This window comes from Castanea sativa, chromosome 11 (genome assembly GCF_040712315.1).
Source record: "Castanea sativa cultivar Marrone di Chiusa Pesio chromosome 11, ASM4071231v1".
NCBI lineage: Eukaryota > Viridiplantae > Streptophyta > Magnoliopsida > Fagales > Fagaceae > Castanea > Castanea sativa.
In genome coordinates, this window is record NC_134023.1 from 35,305,898 (window position 1) to 35,329,893 (window position 23,996).

The 23,996-nt window shown below is 40.1% G+C and overlaps 2 protein-coding genes across 2 annotated transcripts; both read right to left on the reverse strand.

Annotated features, from left to right (window-relative positions):
* Positions 1-15,584: 15,584 nt before the first annotated feature.
* Positions 15,585-16,769, reverse strand: LOC142616409 (uncharacterized). The gene is made up of 2 exons (XM_075789270.1): positions 16,005-16,769; positions 15,585-15,905 (listed from the first exon to the last, which is right to left on the reverse strand). The coding sequence occupies exons 1-2, from the start codon at positions 16,767-16,769 to the stop codon at positions 15,585-15,587; spliced, it is 1,086 nt and encodes a 361-aa protein (XP_075645385.1).
* Positions 16,770-18,599: 1,830 nt separating this feature from the next.
* Positions 18,600-19,205, reverse strand: LOC142616411 (uncharacterized). The gene has a single exon (XM_075789271.1). The coding sequence runs from the start codon at positions 19,203-19,205 to the stop codon at positions 18,600-18,602; it is 606 nt and encodes a 201-aa protein (XP_075645386.1).
* Between the last annotated feature and the right edge of the window lie 4,791 nt (positions 19,206-23,996).

Here is a 23,996-nt window from a genome sequence, read left to right on the forward strand (position 1 = left end):
ACCAATCCAATATCCAATCCTTCATTTTTCGTAAATTGTCAATCGTTAGGCACTTCCCTAAAGCAACATTCCAAACAAAGAAAGCTACTTAAGAAGGAATCTTCTGTTTCCAAATAGTTTTCCAAGGAAAGCAATAGTCATAAGAGCCCACTAAGAGACTATAATAATTCTAAACTAGGAAACCTTTCTCTCTATCAAGTTTCTAGCACATCTTATCATCACCAAACCCTTTCACCGAAGCACCATATATGGTATCCATGAAACCGGCCAGTGCCTCTCTCGAGCATTCACACCCCTAAAAAAACTTACATCCCAAAAAAGGACTCCATTATCGAGCTTCGTAAGCTCAACCACACTAACCTCCTTGTCTCGGCAAACTCTAAACAATTCAAGATAGCTGATTGTAAGAGAAGTCTCACCACACCAATGATCTCGCCAAAATTTCACCCTAAACCCATCCCCAATATCATATAGAATGTGGCGAAAAAAAGAATGCCATCCCTGACTAATATTTTTCCACAAGCCAACACCATATGGATCATTAACAAGACTAGTACACCAGCCACCCCATTCACAGCCATATTTTACCTCTATCACTTGCCTCCAAAGGGCAGCCCTCTCCATCCCAAATCTCCATAGCCACTTCCCAAGCAAAGCTTCATTAAAAAGTCTTACCTTCCTTATTCCCAAGCCACCCAAAGCAATGGGATTGCAAATAGTAGCCCATTAACCAAATGGAATCTTGGTTCATCTTCAATGCCACCCCATAAGAAATTTCTTTGAAGTTTCTTAATTTGGTTAGCCACAATTGTAGGAATAGGAAATAAATATAGAAAATAAGTGGGTAGATTAGATAGAGTGTTTTTAATTAAAATGACTCTACCTCCCTTGGATACGTGCAAACATTTCCATCCTGTTAATCTCCGTTCTATCTTCTCCAGAATTGGGTTCCATATTGCCTTATCCTTGAATTTAGCTCCTAAAGGAAGACCCAAATACTTTATTGAAAGAGTACTTTGTTTACAGCCAAGGACCTTCAACAATAAGTCCAAATTATGCACCATACCAACAGGAACCAACTCTAACTTGCCCAAATTTATCTTTAGACCAGATATTGTCTCAAACCAAATAGAGATCATACGGAGAAACAAAACCTAATCCAGATTAGCATCACAAAAAATCAAAGTGTCGTCTGTAAAGAGAAGATGAGATACCACCAAAGATCTTCCCTCTACACGACCCACACCAAAGCCTGACATGTGACCATCATGGACAACTTTATCTAACATTCTCCCATAGGCTTCCATAACCAGAACAAACAGCAAATGGGGCAATGGGTCACCTTGTCTCAACCCACTGGAACTCTAAAAAAAACCCACAAGGAGAGCCATTTATCAGAATAGAGAAGTGAATTGTAGATATACAAAAGAAAATCCACTACCGCCATTTAGTAGAGAACCCTCCTTGTTCTAGTAACTGCATAAGAAATCCCCAGTTTACATGATCAAAGGCCTTATCAGTATCTAATTTGCAAAGTAGCCCTAGTAAACCAGTTTTCAATCTACTGTCAAGGCATTCATTAGCAATAAGTACTAGGTCAAGAATCTACCTATTCCTCACAAAAGCATTCTATGATGCTGAAATTATATCTTCCATGACTGTGCAAAGTGTGGTGGCTAAGACCTTAGCAATGATTTTATAAACCCCCCCACCCAACAAGACTAATGGGGTGAAAATCCTTGACTTCAATTGCTGTGTTTTGTTAGGGATGAAAGTGATGAATGTTGCATTCAAACTCTTCTCAAACTGACCTTTGGCAAAAAAAATGATGAAAAACAGCCATAAGATCAGGTTTGAGAATTCCCTAGCAAGCTTGGAAGAAAGCCATTGGAAACCCATCTGGTTTAGGCGATTTGTCACCATTAAAATTCTATATGACCTCAAAAAATTTTGCCTCCCCAAAAGGTCTATCTAGCCAATCTGCATTATCATCGGATATCCTTAGAAATTCCAAGACTTCTGGAAACAGTCGATCAACTTGCTGCTTAGAGTATAAATGCATAAAGAATTGAGTAATACAATCAGCAATCATACCTTGATCGAAAGACAAGATTTCATCAGCCATAAGGCTCTCAATACTGTTATTTCTACTATTGGAATTAGCCATTCTATGGGAAAATTTGGTATTTGCGTCCCCCTCCCTCAAGTGTAGCACCATAGACTTCTGCCTCCAATTAATCTCTTCTAAAAGAGTGAGCTTTTCAATATCGGTACGGAGATTAGTTTGTTCTAACTTTTCCTCAGCTGTTAAAGGTTGAGTCTCCTTTCTAACATCCAAATCATTCAATTTGTTTCAAAGTTGCTGTTTCTTATACCAAACTCCGCTTTGTTCCACTTTTTTAGATCCAACTTCAAATTTGCCAACTTCTTAGCTAGTATAAAACTTGGATTGCCTTGGAACAAATAAGATGCCCACCAAGCCTTCACTTTATCAAAAAAATTCTCTAACCTCAACCACATATTTTCAAAACGAAAAGGAGTTCTACCTCTCAGATGACTTCCCTCCTCCAACAGAATTGAGAAGTGGTCTGAAAGTACTTTAGATAGCATTTTTTTGGGAAAATAGAGTGAAGTGATCCGCCAAGAGCGGAGAGCAAAGAAATCGATCTATTCTAGATGCGGAGGAAGTATTGGACAAAGTATAAAGACCCCCATCCATAGGTATATCCATCAGCCCATGGACATAGATAAAATTAGTAAATCCATACATAGCCCGAGTACAACTTGCAGTCCCTAATCTTTCCAATGGGAAGCAGATTATATTGAAGTCACCTCCTAGACACCATGGCAAATCCCACCAACTAATCAGCCTTGTCAGCTCCTCCCACATTTTGCTACGTCTCTTGTTCAAATTTGGCCTATATACACCTGTAAAAGCCCACTTAAATTGATCACCAACATTTTTAAATTTTCATAAAATGAAAAAACGCCCCACTGCTTCCTCCACTTTTTCCACTACCCTTCGATCCCACATCAGAACAATACCTCCAAAAGCACCTTCAGAACCCAGGTACAACCAATCTACATATGGACGACTCCATATACTTGGAACAATTCCTCTAGTGATCCATTCAAGTTTAGTCTCCTGCAAACATACAATATCAACCCTCTAGGTATGCAACAAATTACAAATCTGAAGCCTCTTCTCAACCACATTCAATCCTCTAATATTCTAGGAAAGTATCTTCAGATTCATTTAGAAACAGATAGAGCCTACTCCCTATTAGTACCATTACGCCTAGATGAATTAGAACCATAATTAATCAAACTAAATGGACCCTTCAACTCTCTTATACCTTTCACTCCTAAACTCTTCGAGTCACATGCTTTTTTCTCCAAAGCAGCCCTACAGTGTAATTAAACCTCAAAAGCTAACAAAATTTTTTTTGCTTGATTTTCCAAACCTTTTAAGGACATGCCCAGTAAGTTATCAAACTCGTTGAATATACTTTGGAACCACTCAGAGTAAGATTCTTTCCTTACTAGACTCTCCGCACCCACAACTTCCTGTCCTTCCATGGCCAAGGGTAGAGAAAAGGGTAGTGGTTCCACCGCTAGAGGCAAAAAACCCCTTCATTAGGTGGCTCAGCAGCCTCCGAATAGATGTCCGAAACCCAATCCTCCACAAGTACTTCATCCCCATCAAACTGAGCTGGTGACACCTCCAAAGAGTCTGAAGACTTCAATGGAACCAAGGCCAACTGATTTTGCTCTTCCAAAACCTCTGTGACTTCACCCAGTGGCAGAGAAATCTAAATCAGAATCACCACTCTCCTTTCATCTTGCAATTCAAGCACCCACTGCTCTGAATTCCCCCATTTCTTGATAACATTGTCGGAATGTTCCTGAAGTATCAATCGGATGTCTCACTGCAAGTTATCTTCACCATCGAAGGGGGTTGCTGACTCATCGGCCTCATTGGAGCCGAGAGACTCAATATTGGCCCCGTCGGTGCCGAGAAACTCAATATTGGCCCCGTTGGTGCCGAGAAAGTCAATATCGACATTATCAGAGAGCTTCATCGACTAGGCTAGTATCGAAGAGCTACAAAGATCAACTTAAGGATGCTTCAGCTCGACAACCACTGCATTGCAGCTTTTAGAACCTCGCTTAGAACTCGCCGAGATCCAAGGCAAAGAGATCCTTGTGTTTTGGGTCTCGCCAGATGGAAAAGAAAAAGGGTGGATTTGTTTTGGTTTAGGCTGCCAGATTGATATAGGCTTGGGGATAGAAGTTTGGAGTTTGGGCTTTGGTTTGAAGGGAGCTGTAGGCTCAACAATGTTTTTAAAACTTTTTCCTTAGGCTTTACAATTCGGCCCACTTCCTGGACTTTGGACCACTGAACTTTCCACCCACCATCCGGCCCACGCTCCAATCTCATGCAAACATCTAGCGACAAATGAGATTCAGTGCCACTGCCAATGATATCTTTAATCTCAAACGTAAATTTAACCTCAGACATCGCTTTTTCTTTCCCGGCATTCAAATTGCGAGTATCATGGCTATGATTGCACAAGTTTGATTTGTTTGAATTTTGAAAATTTGGCATTAATAGATTTCCGTTCTTGCTACCACAACCATCTCTCCGATCAACCTCCGCCATTGCCAACAGAGAAGATTTGGACTTCTCTACTGTCGGTTTTAGGACAGATTGTGGCTATTTGATGACTAGCATCTCAGGAGCAATGGCTTTCTGCAGATGAAATCCAAACCCTCTCCCCCCACTAACCAATTTACCTTCTGGCACCACGATAAAGCCTTTCCGACGGCCATGGACAAGTTCCGAGATCATAAAAAAACTACCATGTGCATTAGAACCTAGTTGCAAAATAAATACTTTATCACCATCTCTGAAGGTTTGTGCAAAATTACCAGTAGTTCTATTGGACATGAGATCCTCCACAATAGCTAGCAAACGCTTTGCACTCTCTTTGCCCATGAAAACTGATTAGAGAGAATCTAGATTTCTCTGAAAAATGTGTAACATATAATAAGTACCTCCCTCCTCAACAAAGAATTCAAAAGTCTTGGACTCAATGGAAAAAAAAAAAAATGAAACCTCCCATAACAACAGAGTAAAAACCTCAAATTTTGTGACTAATCCGATGTAGCCAGGCCTCAAACTCACACACAAAGCCAACTCACGGGAGGGTCATGACTGGATGTGTGTGATTTTTTCAAGTGGTCTAAGGGTCTAAGTGTCTCTCATTGTCCTCAAAGGTGCGGGTATTACGTTCCTGCTGATATGTAAAAATTAATGAGAAAGCATGATATGTAAAAATAGAATGAGAAAAATAAGAAAACTTTCTAGACATAAATAGTCTACTTTACTTTTTGCTTAAACCCTCTAATGAGACTGAAATTTTTATCATTCCATGAAAGCCTTGCTATTCGGATCAAGATTGTACAAAAGCGATACATAATACTTTTATGTCTATTGGTAATTGGTATATACTTTCTTCGTCCTAATTTGTTTGTCATATTTTAAAATTTTAATTTTTTTAAGTAATATTATTTATTGTCTTGTTTCTTGTATAAAAAAATATAAGTTTTCAAAACTATACTTAAATAAATTTATGAAAAATTGAAATACTAAATTTGAAATAACACGTACAAAAATTTGCTATTTACCGGTGCTAGCATTTTTGAAATACCTTAAGAAGTCAAATACAATTGGTAACTTATCCTCTTAATCAAATTTGAAAAATCTACTACTATCGTTGGTACTACCACAATACAAAAACTATGGCTCCAAGCATCTTGGATTACTTCCAAATCTTAAAACCCCAATACTTCTAAAATACAAACTTTATTTTGTAGTGGTGTGTTCCAGATCAACAGGTTTTGATTAGTTTAAAAAAAAACATTTAGAGTTATTCTTAATGACGCAACTAAAAAGGTGACCCAATTAGATGAATTTTTTAAAACGGTTGTTGGTTTTTTTAAAAATGATTTTGGAAGTAAAGTAGGTGTATAATAGGAACATTAGTAAATTAGGGTTAGTTTGGTCGAAGGATTTTTATTTTTATTTTTTCAAAATAGTGTGAACATAATTTTCCAAAATTTGAATGGGAAACTAGTTTTCATAAAATAATTTTTACATTACATATGTTTGGCTTCATCTTTTAAGCACAATTTTCAAAATACTAAAAAAAAGAAGTTTGGGAGACCATTTCTATTTTGAGTGTTTTTTTTTATTATTTATAAATTTTATAGAAAGTAATGTGGATATTACTCTTTTTTTTGATAATGACAAGCTTCAAAATTGAAGTGTGGGAATAGAATCAACCTTTTATTTTTTTTAATTTAATTTAATTTTTATAATGATAAACTTCAAAATTTTGAAATGTGAGAATTTTTTTTTGTGATTGATGATACGAAAAATCATCAGTAGGCTACACAGTCCTCACGAGCCCAAAATAACACCTGCACAACACCAAAAAGAAAAAGACCTCAAGAGAGTACCGGTGTGGTACCGGTCTAATACCCTCCAAAAGTTAAGTCAGAGATTATTACAACTCTAGAGTGCCAGAGCTGGGATGAATTATGCGTACCTTGTTTTCTGAATGTTATGTCCTTTTTATAGTAGTGGGGAACCGACTTGGTGCCTTGGGCCAGAAAAATATTTCCTTGTAGAGAAGATCTTCATAAATGCGCGTGATTTAAGGGACCTTTCCATGTAAGGGTTCTATTGACTAGGGTTAATTGTGGATCACAAGTTACTATTATTTAAAATTTGCTTGGAAGCCAAGTAAGCCAGGTCATTTCCACGTGGCGTATTTGGCTCTGTTGACCTCAGAGTCTGTCCAGGGGGCTATCCGTTCTTTTCAGGTGATCCGGTCTCCTTGGATTATCTGTACACTGAAGGTGACTCATCCTAGCAGATTATCTGTCCCCCTTTAAGGGGTTCTGTCATCTCATGCTTTTATATGTCGTCCTAGTGATGCTACCTATCGTGGGTCTTTGTAAATTTTGACCGTCTATTTTAATTCTACCATCTTCAGTGATAAAGATAAACTCTTTAATTCAAGAGATAAAAGAGTTTGGACAAATTTGTGAGATCCACTGTTTTCTATGTTGTCTTTTTAATTTCTTCTACATACTTTCTCATATATATATATATATTGTGGGGAGTAAAAATATCTTGGTAGGAATATGGGCCGTTGGGTCTTGCTAAGTAAGGCCGACCTGCTCTTGAGTTTAGGGCTTGTGAGTACTTTAAGTCGGCCCATACGCCGAGGATCCGAGGGTCCAGCCGAGGATGGTTTTCCCCTCGGACTGATACTAGAGAACCCGGGACTTCATGGTAAAGGTTAGGGAATGACACGGTCAAGACCAATGGTTAAAGGGGGTGAACCCTTGAATGTCCTAGAAGCACCGATGTTGGAAGAATATCAAAGATAAAGGCTGCTACCTCCACATTAAAGACCCTGCACCTACCACCCTGGCCGCATTAATGGGGAAGTGACACTTGAACAGTGGAAGGGAAACTTCTAGTTACTGTTCAAAGGCACTAAGAAAAGAAATATCTAGGCTAAGGGAGGAATTGGGGGCAACACGTGTATAAAGTATTAAAAAGGGGAGTATTTAAGGGGGGACCTAGAACAGAAACGGGGCGGAACTTTTTGTAACCTAAGAAAGATAAAAAGAAGGAAAGAGAAATTACATAAGAACAGCTCTCGGCTTACGTCCGAGGAGGCCTATTTATATTACTCCTTGTTGTTTCCAGGTACTGTCAATCTTTAATTTGTCATTTAATCCCCATACATTTCTAACCTAGGTTTAAAACCCACACTCTACAAATTCATATTGTTTAAGGCTCATTGGGCCTGAGCCCGTAACTGTTCTTGGGGCCAGGTGCAATTGTGCACTTACATATATATATATATATATATATATATATATATATATATATTCATTAATAGTATTTTTATTTTTATTTTTTATATATCGATGATTTGTGGTGAGAATTTAAAACCTAATATATTCGTTAGAAATACAAAGAACTATTGAGTTACAAGGCTTTTTGACAAGTAATATATCAGTTTTCCTCTATTTCTACATGATATTATGATTTGACTCTTCTAATGTTACTGAATAAAGATTTAGTAACATAAGATAACGAGTAACAGTAAGAATATACAGTACCATCAGCATCTTCATTAAGTTAATGTAACATATTTTTAGGAAATTACAAAACAAATGAAAAAGTTACATAAGTACTTTGCCATGCTTGGTCAGGTGATCGGCAATCCCACACAGTTGATAGCTTCCCCTTAGCAATAGGTCTAGTGATACAAAAAACTTGACATTTTTTCAAAATAGTTGATGTGGTATGTTGTGATTAATGTACAATAAATGTGGTTTTAGCTATAAGCTCAAGTGAAAGTAATGTTACACTAATCACAACTTTTCACCTTAATTAGTTGAGAAAAAAAATTGTAACTTATAATTCTTCTGTCTCTAACATTCTTGTCTAAAGCAAAATATATCAAAATGCAAAAGCAAATTTAATAACAAACAATTAAAAATATAAAATAATAATTATGTTTTAAAGTTTGTGGACATAATTGAATATTAGTTAATTCACTCAAGTATTAGTAGCAAAAATAAGCTAAATAGTAAAATAATTTTAATTTTTCATTGGTATCCAAACATACACTTAATTAAATAGTCTTAAAAATTTATATTTGGTAAAAAAAACTCTTTTTTTTTTTCTCATGGAATGTGCCACATTTGGCAAAACTTTAGCTTATTGAAGCTTTGAGGCGTCCAGAACAAAATTATTTGGGAACCTGGATAAAGATATGTTGGACACCTTTTATTTTGAAGGCTTATCAACAAACGAGTTGTCATGTTAGTTTATATTTTATATTTTTATTTTTTAATTTGAGAAAAGTTAGTTAAATACTTGGCATTTACATGTTACCAAACCATTTATAGTGCACAATACTATTATTCATTTTTTGGATTTTTTTTTTTGCTACGAAAGATATATATATATATATATATATATATATATATTTATATATATAAATCCTACTAAGTGGTTGCCCAATAATTGTAGTGAAATTTAAATACTAAGAAAACAAAATTATCTATTGTTGAAAAGACAAATAAATAGTAAAAATTAAATAATTCATTACAAATTTTCTTAGGCGTAGAAAGTTAAATGAATAATATAATAATTAATATCTATTTCCATTCAAAGAACATTACATGACACCAACAAAGGATAAAGTGGAAGGCTAAATGAAAGAATTCTCAAAGAATAAGTTAGATGATAGAACCTCGTACTCTCACACACAAGATCTCTTGAACCAAAGTACTAGTAAATTCTTTATGAAACAGGAATGAAAAATGAAATTTGTCAATTAAGCTAATTAACACCTAAGCCTTTTTACCACCGCGGACCTTTAGTGTGATGGTCACTTTACAAATACAAGTTCTTATGGAGTAGGCCGGGAGGGAGAGTGGGGGTTCAGGTCTCCAAGAGTGAGTTTCACATACATATGCACTTAGATTAGGCTAAAATAAGTGGGTTTCAGTTAGTTCAATTGATAAAGTCTTTGATGGCTGAATAAGAGATTTAGAGTTCAATCTCTGCCTATATCAAAAACTGATGGTGTATTGGTTTGTTGATAAAGAGCTATTATTAGGAGTAGACACCATAAATTGAAACTCTCTAAAAAAAAAGATTAGGCTAAAATAAAATTTCTATCTCAGATTAAAAAAAAAAAAAAAAAACACAGCAATCCCTAATTGTTTGTGCTGCTTTGTATGGTCTAGGGGGTGCTTGTAGGGCAGTCCACAGCCCCTTTCAATGATTGTTATGTGGGCTGTGTTGCTCTTTGTTCTATCAAACCAAATAAAAACAATTCAATTAATTAGCTCCACCATGAATATAGTTGCTTACCATGAATTTAATTAGCTCCACCGTGAATTTGAGAGAATGAAGCATCATGTCACCATATTCCAAGAGCACATAATAATTTTTAAATTAAAACTTAAAAAAAAATTTGTACACAAAAGCTTAAGCTCTTAAAGAAGGTTGTCAGTTTTTCCATCCTACACGGTTTTCACATGTAGTAACTGATTAAAAACCAATTCCTAACTGTAGTTTCATTTTTTCCCTAATCTAATATAAGGTTAAGATATTAGAACTGATTACTTTCGAAGGTTAGGATAGTAGAGGCGATTCATTCAAAGTCTCTCTTTTTTATCTTTCTTTGGCGGATGGCGAGAAAGTAAAAGGTTGTGTGGGTTCTTGCTCGCTGCACCGGGAAGAATTATCTTTCTTTGTTGTTTTGTGATTGCAAATTAATAAAGTTTGATAATATGTTGGTGCTTGTTTGTACTCAGTACTTAGAAGTCAATGAACAAATTAAACACTAATGATTGTTTATTAAATAACTTCAATATATTGAATTTTCTTATGGTGAATTGAAGAGGATCCTTATGATGCCAAACTAATTGATTTTTTCAAGCATTATATTCCGAAGCAAAGATATAATGATACGCAGCAGGCCCGCGGCCTTGTTTCTATGACTTTGGCAAGCTACTAGGTACCAAAAGTAACTGATTTAGATTTCTTTTTTCTTTCTTTTTTTTTGACCGAACTGATTTAGATTTCTCAATGTGATGATCTAAGTGCAGTTATTGAACCAAATTAATAAAAGGGCTGTTAGTTTTATATATATATATATATATATATATATATATATATATATTGGTATTGAATGATATGCAATATATATCGTATTGCATACAAAAAGTTATATATCATTTGTACGGAACAATACATGAACATACTTTATTATTACTTTTGCCTAATACAAAAACCTGACATGAGGTTTCTTTCCTCTCTTTTTTTCCTAAAAAATTTAGACCACACATTCACCCACTTTTGGCACTCAAACTCTCTCTCTCTAACTCAAAACTTTTTTGTTTTTACTTAGGATGCGTTTGTATAAGCTGCTGAAAAACAGTGTTCTGAGTTTAAAACGAGTGTTTGTAAAAAAACCTATGAGTTGTGGTTACAAACAGAGTTTTGAATTTAAAAAAAAAAAATGCTATTTTAATTTTCCAAAACAGTTAACCAAATGCACTCTTAGTTGCAACTTTCAATCCATAGGACCGCACATGACAATTAAAGCACAATTAAAATAATTAAAAAATTGTTTCTAAAAAAAAAAATAATTAAAATTTTATTTTAACTTATATACTATTACATATTAACACGTTTACATTTGATAAAATTGAATGAGAAAAGTTCTTTACATTTGATAAAATTGAATGAGAAAAGTTCACAGTTGCCTTAAGGGGGTTGATTTATGAAATATTAACTTTAATTGACTTTTGAATTTTGGAAATATCTTTTATGATTTAATGCATTTATCGCTCTATTTGTTTCGATGTAAAATATTTTCAAGAAAAGATTTTCATATTTTACGGTGTTTGTTTTAAGGTAAAACATTTGGTCAACAGTAAAATATTTTTAGTCAACTAAAACAATTAAGGCAAAAATTTGTAAAATGTTTTACACTTGAAATATTGGTAAAATATTTTACGTTTTCACTCTCCCAGTGGTGTGATGGTCACTCCACAAGTATAAATACTTGTAGGGTGGGGGTGAAGGGTAAGAGCCAAGGTTCAAATCTCCAGGAAGGAGCTTTACACACAATACACTTAGATTATGATAGAGTAGAATTTCTATCTTGTATTAAAAATAAATAAATAAATAAGGAAGTAAGAGCGAATTGAGACAATTTACATTACTTTTAGTATTTTTTGTTTTTTTTAAAAATAAACTAACTAACTAACTGCAACCACAAAAATAAAACAAAACAATATCCTAAAAATTAGAGTTTGAACTTGGTAAGGACCTAGTTTAAAACTCTTAATTTACCCCTCCAATACCACGGTGTTACATCAGCATTTCACAAATAAATGAATAGAACCTACACACGATATGTCCTCCCCATTACAGAAAATCAAATCCTATGGTGTTCCTAGAGATGTTGGTATCGCCTACTGTCATGAGGGCGATATTGCTCTCCAGAGACGCTCTAACCCAAATGTAGCGTTTTTTTTTTCCTTTAATGACCATTTTAGAGGCTGGGGTTAGGTTTCCTGTTGACCCCCTCATACTTGGTACCCTTAGGTTTTATGGCTTGTGCCACGACCAACTTGCCCCCAATTTTTTCCGAATCGTAAGTTGTGTAAGTAGGTTGAACTAACTATATGGGTTGCAACTAAACCACCACGACATAAACTTTATGTATAGTCTATGTGGTAACATTAGGTCTGATTATTATTTAAAAGACATGGATGTACGGGTACGGCTCATATCATGCCTTCCCGACTCCAACAGAAATTCAGTGGGAGAATTCGCTCAGGTGAGTGGCAATTGGTTTGCCGATGAGCTCCCCTACCCACTTTCGCCGCGGGATGTTGGTCGGTACCGAGCACTTTTAGTTGCTTCAGATCTGAGATTTCTTCTTCGCTTATTTTGCTTATACATATATTAACCGGCTTTCGTGTTGCTTTGGTGCAGGGAGCAAAAGGTTCAAGCCCGACATAAGAGTTGTGCACGTGAGAGACCTCAATTTTGTGCTTAAATCGAAGATATTTGTGCACTCGGACGGACAACTCCGGCTGTCTCACTTGATTCTTGATGTCGATTCAGTGTACACTACTTGGCAGAACTTCAGCCAGGCCTTGTTAATGGATAGCCCTCTGTTGTCATACATAGACGTACGGCATGCCAATTTGCTCCCCCTTCTCTAACGGTAGGTGAGGCTAAAGACCTCGGCCTCCGGTACACTACTGCGGATGATCTTGCACCAATAAGGGATGCCTCGGCTGATATTGTATCTCAGAGCCGTAGAACCCATGTACCTATTGGAAAGCCTGAAGCCCCAATTCAGGCAGCCGAACCAGCAGCAGCCGAGTTGGTGAATTCCTTGAAAGCGGAAGCCAATCAAGTAGATAAAGAAATGGTGATCAGGTGGAAGATGGGCCTAGCTCGTTTCGTGCCCAGCGCCCATCCGCCAGGGTAGCAACAGCCACCTCCAGTCAGAAGTCAGACTCCTCCCTCCACTCTCGAAAAAGGCAGCGAACAACCAAACAACCATCTAAGGGCCCAGGGGATGCTCCACCGAAAACTCCTCCAACTCGGGCAATAGGGGAAATAGTTATACGAGAGCCTGGTGGTGCTACTCAGTTGGTCACTCATTTAGGGTCAAACTTGGCATGTTCCTCCTATTCGGTAGCAGGTTGGCAGCCCATCTTCGAGCTAGGGAGTGAGCCTCTTCCCGCCACAGCCAGCATCAGGACTTGGGCCCAAGGTGAGGGAGGTCAGGTTGCCCTGAGCTTGACCCAAGGCCTCCTCTTGCCCGAAGACGTGCACTTCTATGCGAAGGCCGTTGACGAGTCATGGACCGCCTGGTTGCAATGGCACGTTATAGCGGTAACATTCCTCATTTGTTTCTTTCTGGACTAACTTATATTTATACTCAACTCAAATACCCGAGGTGTTCTATGTTCTCAGGCTTCGCAATTGACCCATATAATGGATGAACGACTAACGGAGGCAGCAAAGGACGTTGACCAGGAAAGGGCACTGAAGGATGTTGCGTGGCAACAGCAAATGACAAGGGTGAGGCCGCCGCGGCTGCCGAGAAGAAGGCTACAAATTTCGAGGAGGCCCGGGCGTTAGCAGTGCAGAGGTTGGCTGAGCTAGACGTAAAGCTGGGTGGCACCGAGCTCAAGCTGGCGGAAGCAAAGAGCCTCAACCTAGTGCAGGTGGATGAGATAGCACACTTGAAGGCGGCCTTAGGAGCATGTGAAGATAAGTGGTACAACGCTGGCTTCATAGACGCCGAGAATTCTACCGAGCTGGTTGTCCACGAAGCGCAGAAACTTGGTCTCTAGGAGGGTTGGATGGCTGCTCTTCAAGCCATAGGGGTGCCAGACAATTCTCCATTAAGGAACCCTGAGCAGATACCCTTCCCCGAGCCTCCACCCATCCAGAACCCTGTCGATGGTAGTGATGAGGACACCCCAAGCATGAGGGAGTTGGTCCAGGAAATCGATTCCCATGTGGAGGCCATCGACCTGGAAGTCACCAGCACTCCTAGAGCTCAGCCTGTTGGGAACACGCCAGCTCTGCCCTCCTCTGTTGCTCAACTAATTGTCGACACACGAAGCTCATCTGTCGTTGAAACTGACCCGACCGCACAACCGTGAAAGCTTTTTAATTATTATTAAATCTTATTTTTATTTTTGTTTTAAATGGTTTGCCTAGAGTCACCGGGATGTGGTGACGGAACAATTGCTTTTAGGTTTTATTTTGGTCTATTCGTTCACTATCATGTGGTGAAAAGACATTTGTTTGGTTTATGTGCGTAGATAATTTTTATGCAATGATTGAATTATCCTCGTCAAGTTTTATTCTTTCATTTATGGCTTTGTAGAAATAGGATTCGTCCTTAAAGGGTGATTTGCCTTGACCATAGGTAACTGCCTCGAGCATAGAAGGGACTAAGAATCCATTACTTCAGTCCTTCTAAGAAAGGTTTGTACAAGGTTCTTGCCTGTTTGGCGGCTAGGGTCGGACAAAGAACAAGTTTCTATCCTTCGATACATTTTAGAATAAGGTTTCCACCTATTCGGCGGTTAGGATCGAACCGGGAGATATTTAGAAGAAGGATTCTGCCTGCCCCGTGATTAGGATCAAACCAGGAATGGATTTCTGTCCATAGAATATTGGATCTAAGGTTTCTGCCCTGCTCAGTGATTAGTATCGAACCGGGAGCAGGCTTCTGTCCTTAGAAAAAGTTTAGCATCATGGTTTCCCTTTGCTCGGTGATTAGGATCGAACTGGGAACAGGCTTCTATCCTTAGAATGAGTGGATATAAGGTTTCCACCTGCTCGGTGACTAGGGTCGAATCGGGAGCAAGCTTCTGTCCGTAGAAAAAAATTTAGCATTAAGGTTTCCACCTACTCGATGATTAGGATCGAACCAGGAGCAGGCTTCTGTCCTTAGAACGCAGACATAAGGTTTCCACCTGCTTGGTGACTAGGGTCAAACTCGGAGCAAGCTTCTGTCCTTAGAGTAAACAAACTTAGTTCTCTTTGCGTTTGTTGGCCGGGGTTAATAAATTAATACTGACAGAACCTTAAGTACAAATACACCTGCATGAATAAATATTGATTTCATATTTAATATTGCGAATATACGACATTATACTTGATCCATATTCATGCCCATTGACTGTTAGTGGTAAAACTTCGTCAAACTGTGAATGTTCCATGGCCAGGGAAGTGGTCTTTCTTCTAAGTCTTCCAAATAATACGCTCTCGTGCCAGCAATGGCGGTAATTCGATAGGGCCCTTCCCGGGTCGGGGCCAACTTGCCTGCGTTGGCGTCTCGCGTATTTCTAACCACCTTTCGAAGTACTAAGTCTCCCGCGCTGAATTCCCTCCTCTTCACATCCATGTTATACCTCCGGGCAAGCTTCTATTGGTACTCTACCAGCCGTACGATTGCAAATTCCCGGCATTCTTCTAACAAGTCCAGGTGCTTCACCATCAATTCATTGTTCTTGGTGGGGACAAAGCTTTCAGCCCAAGCACTGCACAAATTCACTTCAGTCGATATGACTGCTTTTGCCCTGTATGTAAGAGAAAATGGAGTTTCCCCTGTGGACCTTCTAGGAGTTGTCCGGTATGCCCACAAAACGTTGGACAGCTCCTCAGCCCACTTACCCTTAGCGCCTTCCAATCTTCTATTTAACCTGTTTATGATTGCTTTGTTAGTGGCTTCAGCTTGACCGTTCCTCTACAAATATGCCGGGGTGGAATACCTGTTTTTAATACCGAGATCACTATAGAACTTGCGGAAAACTTTTCTATCAAATTGTAACTAGTTGTCAGATACCAGGGATTTGGGTACTTCCAATCTTGTCACTATGTTCTTCCATACAAACTTCTTGACATCTACATTCCGGATATTAGCTAATGCCTCGGCCTCCACCCACTTAGTGAAATAGTCAACGATCACTATAACAAACCTGCAATTTCCTGTTGCTCGGGGGAATGGGTCGACGATGTCTGGACCCCACTGTGCAAAGGGCCATGGGCTACTGATAGGATTTAGACTCCCTACTGGCTGATGAATCAATGAGGCATGCTTCTGACACTGCACACACTTTCGCACATATTCGGTAGCATCCTTCTGCATTTGTGGCCACCGAAATTCCTGGGTCATTGCTTGGTGTGCTAATGAGCGTCCCCCAACATGACTGCCGCACACCCCCTCATGGGGTTTGATCAAGAGCTCATCAACTTTATCGGGATGCAAGCATTGAAGATACGGCCCCCCAAAAGACCTCTGGTACAACTTTCGGTCGGCTGATAACCAATATCGAGCAGCTACCCTGTGTACCTTGACTGCTTCTTTTTCATCATCCGGCTCTTGATCCTCGGCTAGAAAGTTAACAATTGGATCCATCCAGCACCGCCTGGATATAGTTATCATCGAAACACCTGCCCCTACTTTAATACTCAGTTCTACCACCAGCTTTACTTTGATTAATCGAGGTACCTCTTCAGTTAATAATGACGCCAAAGTGGCCAAAGAATCAACATGCCAGTTCTCCCCCCTAGCCACTTGAAACGCCTTTGCTTTTAGAAACCGATTCATAATCTACTTTGCCAGCTGCAAGTACTCTGTCATCCGATGATCCCGGGCTTCAAAACTACCATGTACCTGATTAACCACCAACCGGGAATCCGAGTAAACCTCCATCTCCCGAGCACCCAAATCTAATACAACCCTTAACCCAGCGAGAAGGGCCTCGTACTCAGCTTCGTTGTTAGAAGCCCTAAAACCCAACCTAAAAGAATGTTCCAATCTTATACCTTCTAGGGTAATGATGACAATTCTAGCTCCAGCTCCCATGGCATTAGAGGCACCGTCCACAAACACCTTCCATGAGTGAACCCCCACATGACAAACCACTTCTATCTCCTTCCTCAGGGAGAACTCCGCAACAAAATCAGCTAGAACCTGACCCTTCACCAAACTTCTTGGTCTATACCTATTGTCAAAAGAGCCTAGCCGAGTCCCCCACTCAGCTATTCTGCTCGTAAAATTAGATCTCTTCAGCAACGACTGCAGAGGATATTCGGTTAGTACATAGATGATGTGGGCTTGAAAGTAATTGGGCAACTTCCTTGTGGCATGCACTAGTGCTAATACTAACTTCTCCAGAGGCAAGTACCTCGTCTCGGCATCCACTAAGGTCTTGCTGACATAATATATTGGTTGTTGCACTCCCTGATCCCTTAGAAGCACGGCACTTACGGCGTGTTCAGACACCGAGAGATACATGAATAAGTCTTCACTGGGTTTTGAGGCTGTCAACATAGGCACTCGTACTAGATGTTCCTTCAGGTCCTGGAAAGCCTTTTCACAATCCTCGTTCCACTGGAATCCCTTCCACTTCTTCAAAAGTTGGTAAAACAGACGACATCGATCAGCAAACTTGGAAATGAACAGGTTAAGGGCGGCTAACATGCTGGTCAATACTTGGACTTCCTTTGGGTTGCCCGGCGACTTGAGGCACCTCACAGCTTTAATCTGATTAGGGTTGACTTCTGTTCCTCGGCTACTGATCAGATACCTAAGGAACTTGCCAACCCCCACTCCAAAAGCACACTTGTCAGCATTGAGGCGCAGCTTGTGTTGTCGAAGCACTTTGAACACCTCGTTAAGATCATCAATATACTGCGCCTCCTGTTTTCTTTTAACCACCATGTCGTCAATGTATACCTCAACTGTATGCCCAATCTTATCTTTGAACATTCTTGTCATCATTTGTTGATAAGTGGCTCTAGCATTCTTCAGCCTAAATGGCATCACGGTATAGTGGTAATTGGCATCGGGCAAAATGAACGCCATCTTCTCTTGGTCCTCAGCCGCTAGGGCAATCTGATGGTAACCCTAAAAAGCATCCAAAAAGCTCATCATCAGGTGCTCGTACGTGGCATCCACTAGCTGATCGATCTTCGGCATGGGGAATAGGTCCTTTGGGCATGCTCAGTTTAAGTCAGTAAAATCGATACAAACCCTTCATTTGCCGTTCTTCTTCTTTACCACTACGGCATTCTCTAGCCACTTCCGAAAGAAAACCTCTTTTATTGCCCTTGCCTCCTTTAACTTCTTGACCTCTTACCTAACAATTTCTACGTGCTCTTTAGTCGATCTCCTCCACTTCTGCTTCTTGGAAGGGAATAATGGGTCCACGTTAAGCTTGTGAACTATGAATTTAGAGTCTACCCCGGGTACCTCATACGGACTCCAAGCAAACACTTCCACATTTTGTACAAGGAACAGCAGCATCTCCACCCTATCCTCGTCCTTCATACTTGCTCCTATCTGGAAACTTTTATCATCGTTCGGCAATATCCTTACCTTTATCAGGTCCTCAACACCACAAGCCCCCATCTCCTCTTGGGGTCCTTGTAATTGCTATGAGGGAACCTCTTCGGTTGGTTCCTTTTTTTTAATTTCCCGGTTGACAACAGCCACCAAGCACTGCCGGGCCACTTGCTGGTTCCCCCTCACTATAGCGATACCTTGCTCGGCACAGAATTTGACCTTTACATGCAAGGTGGATGGAACTGCCCCCATTGCATGAATCCATGGCCTTCCAAGAATTATCGTATACGGTGAAACTAAGGCAATCACTATGAATGTCACCATTACTTCCTTGCCTTCCATGTTCACGAGAAGTGAAATTTGCCCGTTTGGGATCACCATCCGACCATCAAACCCCACCAGAGGTGTGTTGTACTTAGAGAGATCCTCGTTCTTCAATCCGTGCCCCTGAAATAGGTCAGGATACATGACTTCAGCACCACTCCCTTGATCTATCAATACCGTCTTCACTATGAAGCCATTTATTTGGGCCGTGACTGCCAAAGCATTGTCATGCGGCTGGATTGTTCCTTCCAGGTCATCGTCATTGAAGGAAATGCGTTCCCAGGTGAGCTTCAACTTCTTCCCGGAGGGTTGCTTGTCTGGGCAACCTTCTATCAGCACAACGGTCAATACCCCTCTCCTTCCAGACACCATGGTACCCCTTGAAGCTGTGTGGATGACCTCTATCACTCCCAATAGGGTGGGAGAGGATTTCTCCGAGGCCAAGTTCCCAGCCCGGTATCTTGATTCCTCGAGCCTACCACAAACTTTTTCAAATACCCCACTTTAACTAGCCGCTCTAGATGATCTTTCAACACCCTGCATTGTTCGGTGGTATGCCCCTTATCTTTATGGTAAGTGCAATACAAGTTTTAATTTCTCCTCGACAGGTCGCCTCCCATCTTGTTCGACCACCGAAAGTATGACTCATTTTTTATTCAATCAACAATTCTGTGCACCGACTCTTTGAACGTCACATTCACTTCCCTTACTTGTGCGCCCGGCTCCCGAATCCTTAAATCCCTTTGGGGCCTTGATTGAAAACCCCCTATCGAGGCTGACTCAAGATTGGCGCTTTGCCCTTGTTCTGCTGCAGGTTATCCTCTAACCTCTTATATTCTTCAATTCGCCTCATCAAATGCCTCATATCCTTGAGAGGTCTCCTTGTCAACGAATCTCATAGCTCGAAATCCTCGAGCAATCCTAATCAAAAAGTACTTGTGGCAATTTTTTTGTTGCCTCAGCCGATCTCGCTGTACAGTTCTCAATATCGGCTAGTGTAACTGCGAAGGGTTTCCCCAACCCTCATTTTCATTGATAGCAACTCGTCTACTGGCTGCAGCACCCGGCTGCAGGTCATAAACCGGACACTGAATTCCTGGATCAGCTCAGCAAAATTGTGAATTGAGCCTTTCCTCAACCCATTGAACCATCTCAAAGTAGTGGGCCCAAAACTCGATGGAAATACCTTACACATTAGTGCGTCGTTATGAGTGTGCAAAAACATCATCTGGATATAATGGCTTACGTGTTCTACCAGGTTCGTTTTCCCGTCATAAAAATTAAATGGAGGCCGTGCAAATCTACTCAGCATGGGGACCTGTTCAATGTCCCCCAAGAACGGTGAACGAGCAGCTCTGCGTAACACTTAGCTCATAGCATCCATAGAAGCATTCCAAGGTCGTTGCTCTTTTGGGGAAATTGAGTCCATGTCTGCATACTCTCATGAATGATCCCATTGTCAATGGGAATTAGATTGGTGGAAGCCTACTCCATAGCGACCTCCCACACTAGCCGACGCTTCTTCATGCTCCTCATGGTCCCTTCTCTGACGCCTACTCTTGCTTCTAACTCCAAATCCCTTACCAACCTACGCAAACGTTCAAGCTCCTCGTCCCTTTTGTCAAAATGATGATGCCCTGAAGCACCCGACAGTGTCTGATGCTTTTGAAACGACCTTTCTCTAAGGTCAAACCGCTCTTCCTCCTACTCATGCTGCCTATCTTCGCGCCTTTTTTGCCTTCTTTCTCGCCAAGTAGATCCTCGAGAAGATCTCCCAGAACCACTTTTGGAATAACTTCCTGACTGACCTTCAGACATTTTCCCTGCATGAGCCTCGGCAGAACCACAGCTATGTAGAAGATTCCCACAGACGGCGCCAATTATACGTACCCAAAGAGGCTTTAAACTAGATGGGCCAATATTTGGGCTCAACTCTAATTTGTATAATGGGCTTAAGAGTTTCCTACTACGGGTGATCATTTGTCGGGCGACCCAATAGCACCTCCTAGTTCAAAAGAACTCTCTTTCGCTCTCCAAATCTCTCTACTCTACTCTTTTTCTCTGCTCTCTCTCCCTACTTGCCAACCCCCACTTCTCATTCTATTCTCTTATTTATAGCCTCAGCTAAGTGGAGGTGTTATGATTACTTCCAGATCTTACTAGTGCAAATAGGGGTCCAATTCCATCGTTTCTAAGTGGATATTCTGTTGGGAACAGTGGTAATGGCATTGGAACTAGTTCCACTTTCAAAAGAATTTTTGGCAACAATGTTCCCCAAGGCAATACTGGGTAGCCAGGAACGCTTTCTTGGCATGCACTCTTCCCGATTATGGAGTAAAGTGATCGGCATGAGCTCATCTCTGACACGTTTAGAAGGGGAGACGGGCCTGTTCTGGTATTTAAGCTCTAATTGGGCCTAAAGATGTGTTCGGATTAAGGTCAAAGGCCCAACGGCCTGAGACCATGTGTTGGGCCATGGCCCGAAGTTCGATGGGCCCAAGCTCGTACCCCGTACATATATATATATATATATATATATATATATATATATATATATATATATATTCTAGCATCACCATTCCCAAGGTCTAGAAGAGACTTAGGTGTACAGCTTCAGGGAGTTAGAACCAATTCCCAACTTACCACACCTTGCTACACAGCCAAACGGGATTCGATTGTCAATGAGGAAGATGATCGTGAGTGATCCCCCCCCCCCTCATCCCCATCTGGAACTGATATGGAACAACCTCCAGATCAGCAAGAAAAATCCTGAATATTTTGGTCCTAAACAGATAATTCATTCCTGGCCTAGAAGAATTAGGTAAGGAATTTAGTTCTGAAGAAAACAAAGCTAAGAAAGAAGCCTACAAAGCCAATTATACCAGTGAACAAAAAGAAAAAGTATTGGAAGCATAGACGGCATTCATGAGGGAAATATCCCATAATGTCCCCTTTTTCATATACTTTGAAAGGTATTTTGGCCAGCACAAGCAGTTTTGTGTTCTCACCAGAGCTTGGACCATAGAAGGACTCAATGCAACTAAGAAAGTTGTAAGATCTAGCCATCCACCCCTAGATAAGCCTCTAGTCAAGTTGCCCACAACCAGGCACATCAGCTTCAGTTACCCTAAGGACAAAACAGCCTTAGAAATAGTTGCCCAGAAACTAGATGAATTAGTGAAGAAGAAAACAGCCATTCCTTCACCAATTTCTACAAGCCAGCTTAAAGTCTTAGATATCCATACGACCTCTAGCAGTTCCTCCTCTGACACAGAAGATGAGCCCCTAGAAGCCAAATGGAAACGTCTGAGAATGAAAAGGCTTGAAAACCGTAACAACAGGGCCCCTAGGCCAAGGATAATTTCCAAAGCCTACAAAAAAGCTAAAAAGCTTGAAAAACATATCCCACTTAAACCAGGGAAATGTTTCAGTGTGGCAAGCGTGACCATCTCAAGAAAGATTGTAGCACCAAAACCTCTCACATAAAAATAGATGATCCAGTAGCCAAGCCTCAGGAGCCTAGCCAAACCATTCAACCTTTAATCCAGGAAACTAGCAAACCTGAGCTTAGAATCCAGCAACCTAAGGTAGATTTAGAGAAAATCTACAATAGGTTTACCCAATCCAAGAAGGAAGTTACAGTCAACAACCTTCAGGGAGAAGCCAAGGAAACCAAGTGTAAGATCATGACCTTAAACCAAGAGCTAAATGCTTTCCAAAAAGCCCAAAAGTTGGAAAACACTTCTCATCAAAGCAATGAGGAAGGTCCCTCATTCCTGAAACCCCCTGATGATGAAGTTGATTAAACAGTTAACCCTACAGCTGATCTTATCCAAGAACCTTCCAAAGAATTGTTCTTAGATGCCATCACTAGGATTAACTTCCATAAATGGCATTCCAAAGTCAGGATTGTTATAAGCAAAGATTTTGAATTTGAGGTTGTAGCCTTAATTGATTCAGGTGCTGATTTCAACTGCATTCAAGAAGGAATCATTCCCTCCAAATACTTTCAAAAGTCTAAGGAACGATTGACATCAGCAAGTGGCGGAAAAATGCAGATTGAATTCAAACTTCCTAAAGCCCATGTTTGCCAAGATAACATGTGTTTCAAAACCACATTTGTTCTTGTCAAAAATATGACAGACAAGGTCATCCTAGGAAATCCTTTCCTTTGCATCCTCTACCTTTTCACTGTGGATAGTAAAGGACTTACTACCCATCCCTTTGGCCAAACCATCAAGTTTAAGTTTCTTTGTGGACCGGTGCCTAGGAACATCAGTACCATCCAAGCAGACTCTGTCTCCAAAACCTTAAACCTGGTTATAGCCAAAACCATACATCTTAATTACCTTTAGGAGGAAATAAGATACAAGAAAGTTGAGGACCAACTAACTTGTAAAACCCTCCAAGAAAAGATCAAAAAGTTTGAGGAAAAACTTAAGCAGGAAGTCTGCTATGATCTACCTACAGCTTTTTGGCATAGAAAGAGACACGAGGTAGCTCTCCCATATGTCAAAGACTTCAATGAAAAGGATATCCCTACTAAAGCTCAACCTATCCAAATGAACCAAGAACTTATGGATACTTGCAGAGCAGAGATAGAGGACCTCCTTAAGAAAGGAATCATCAGAAAGTCTAGATCACCATGGTCCTGTCCAACCTTTTATGTCCAGAAAAATGCTGAGATAGAAAGAGGTGTTCCTAGATTAGTCATCAACTACAAGCCCCTAAACAAAGTCTTAGAATGGGTTAGGTACCCGATTCCCAACAAAAAGGACTTAGTCAATAGACTTAGTAAGGCAGTAGTTTTCAGCAAGTTTGATATGAAGAGTGGATTTTGGCAAATACAAATCAGAGAGCCTGATAGGTATAAAACAACCTTCACCACACCCTTTGGACATTATGAATGGAATCTAATGCCCTTTGGTCTAAAAAATGCACCTTCTGAATTCCAAAATATCATGAATGAGATTTTTAATCCATTCTCCAGTCATGCCATTGTGTACATCGATGATGTACTCATTTTCTCAGAATCTTTGGACCAACATCAGAAGCACTTAAGAGCATTACTCAATACCATCAAGCTCAACGGTCTTGTTGTTTCAGCCCCCAAGATCAAACTTTTCCAAACTAGAGTTCGTTTCTTAGGCTTTGATATCCACC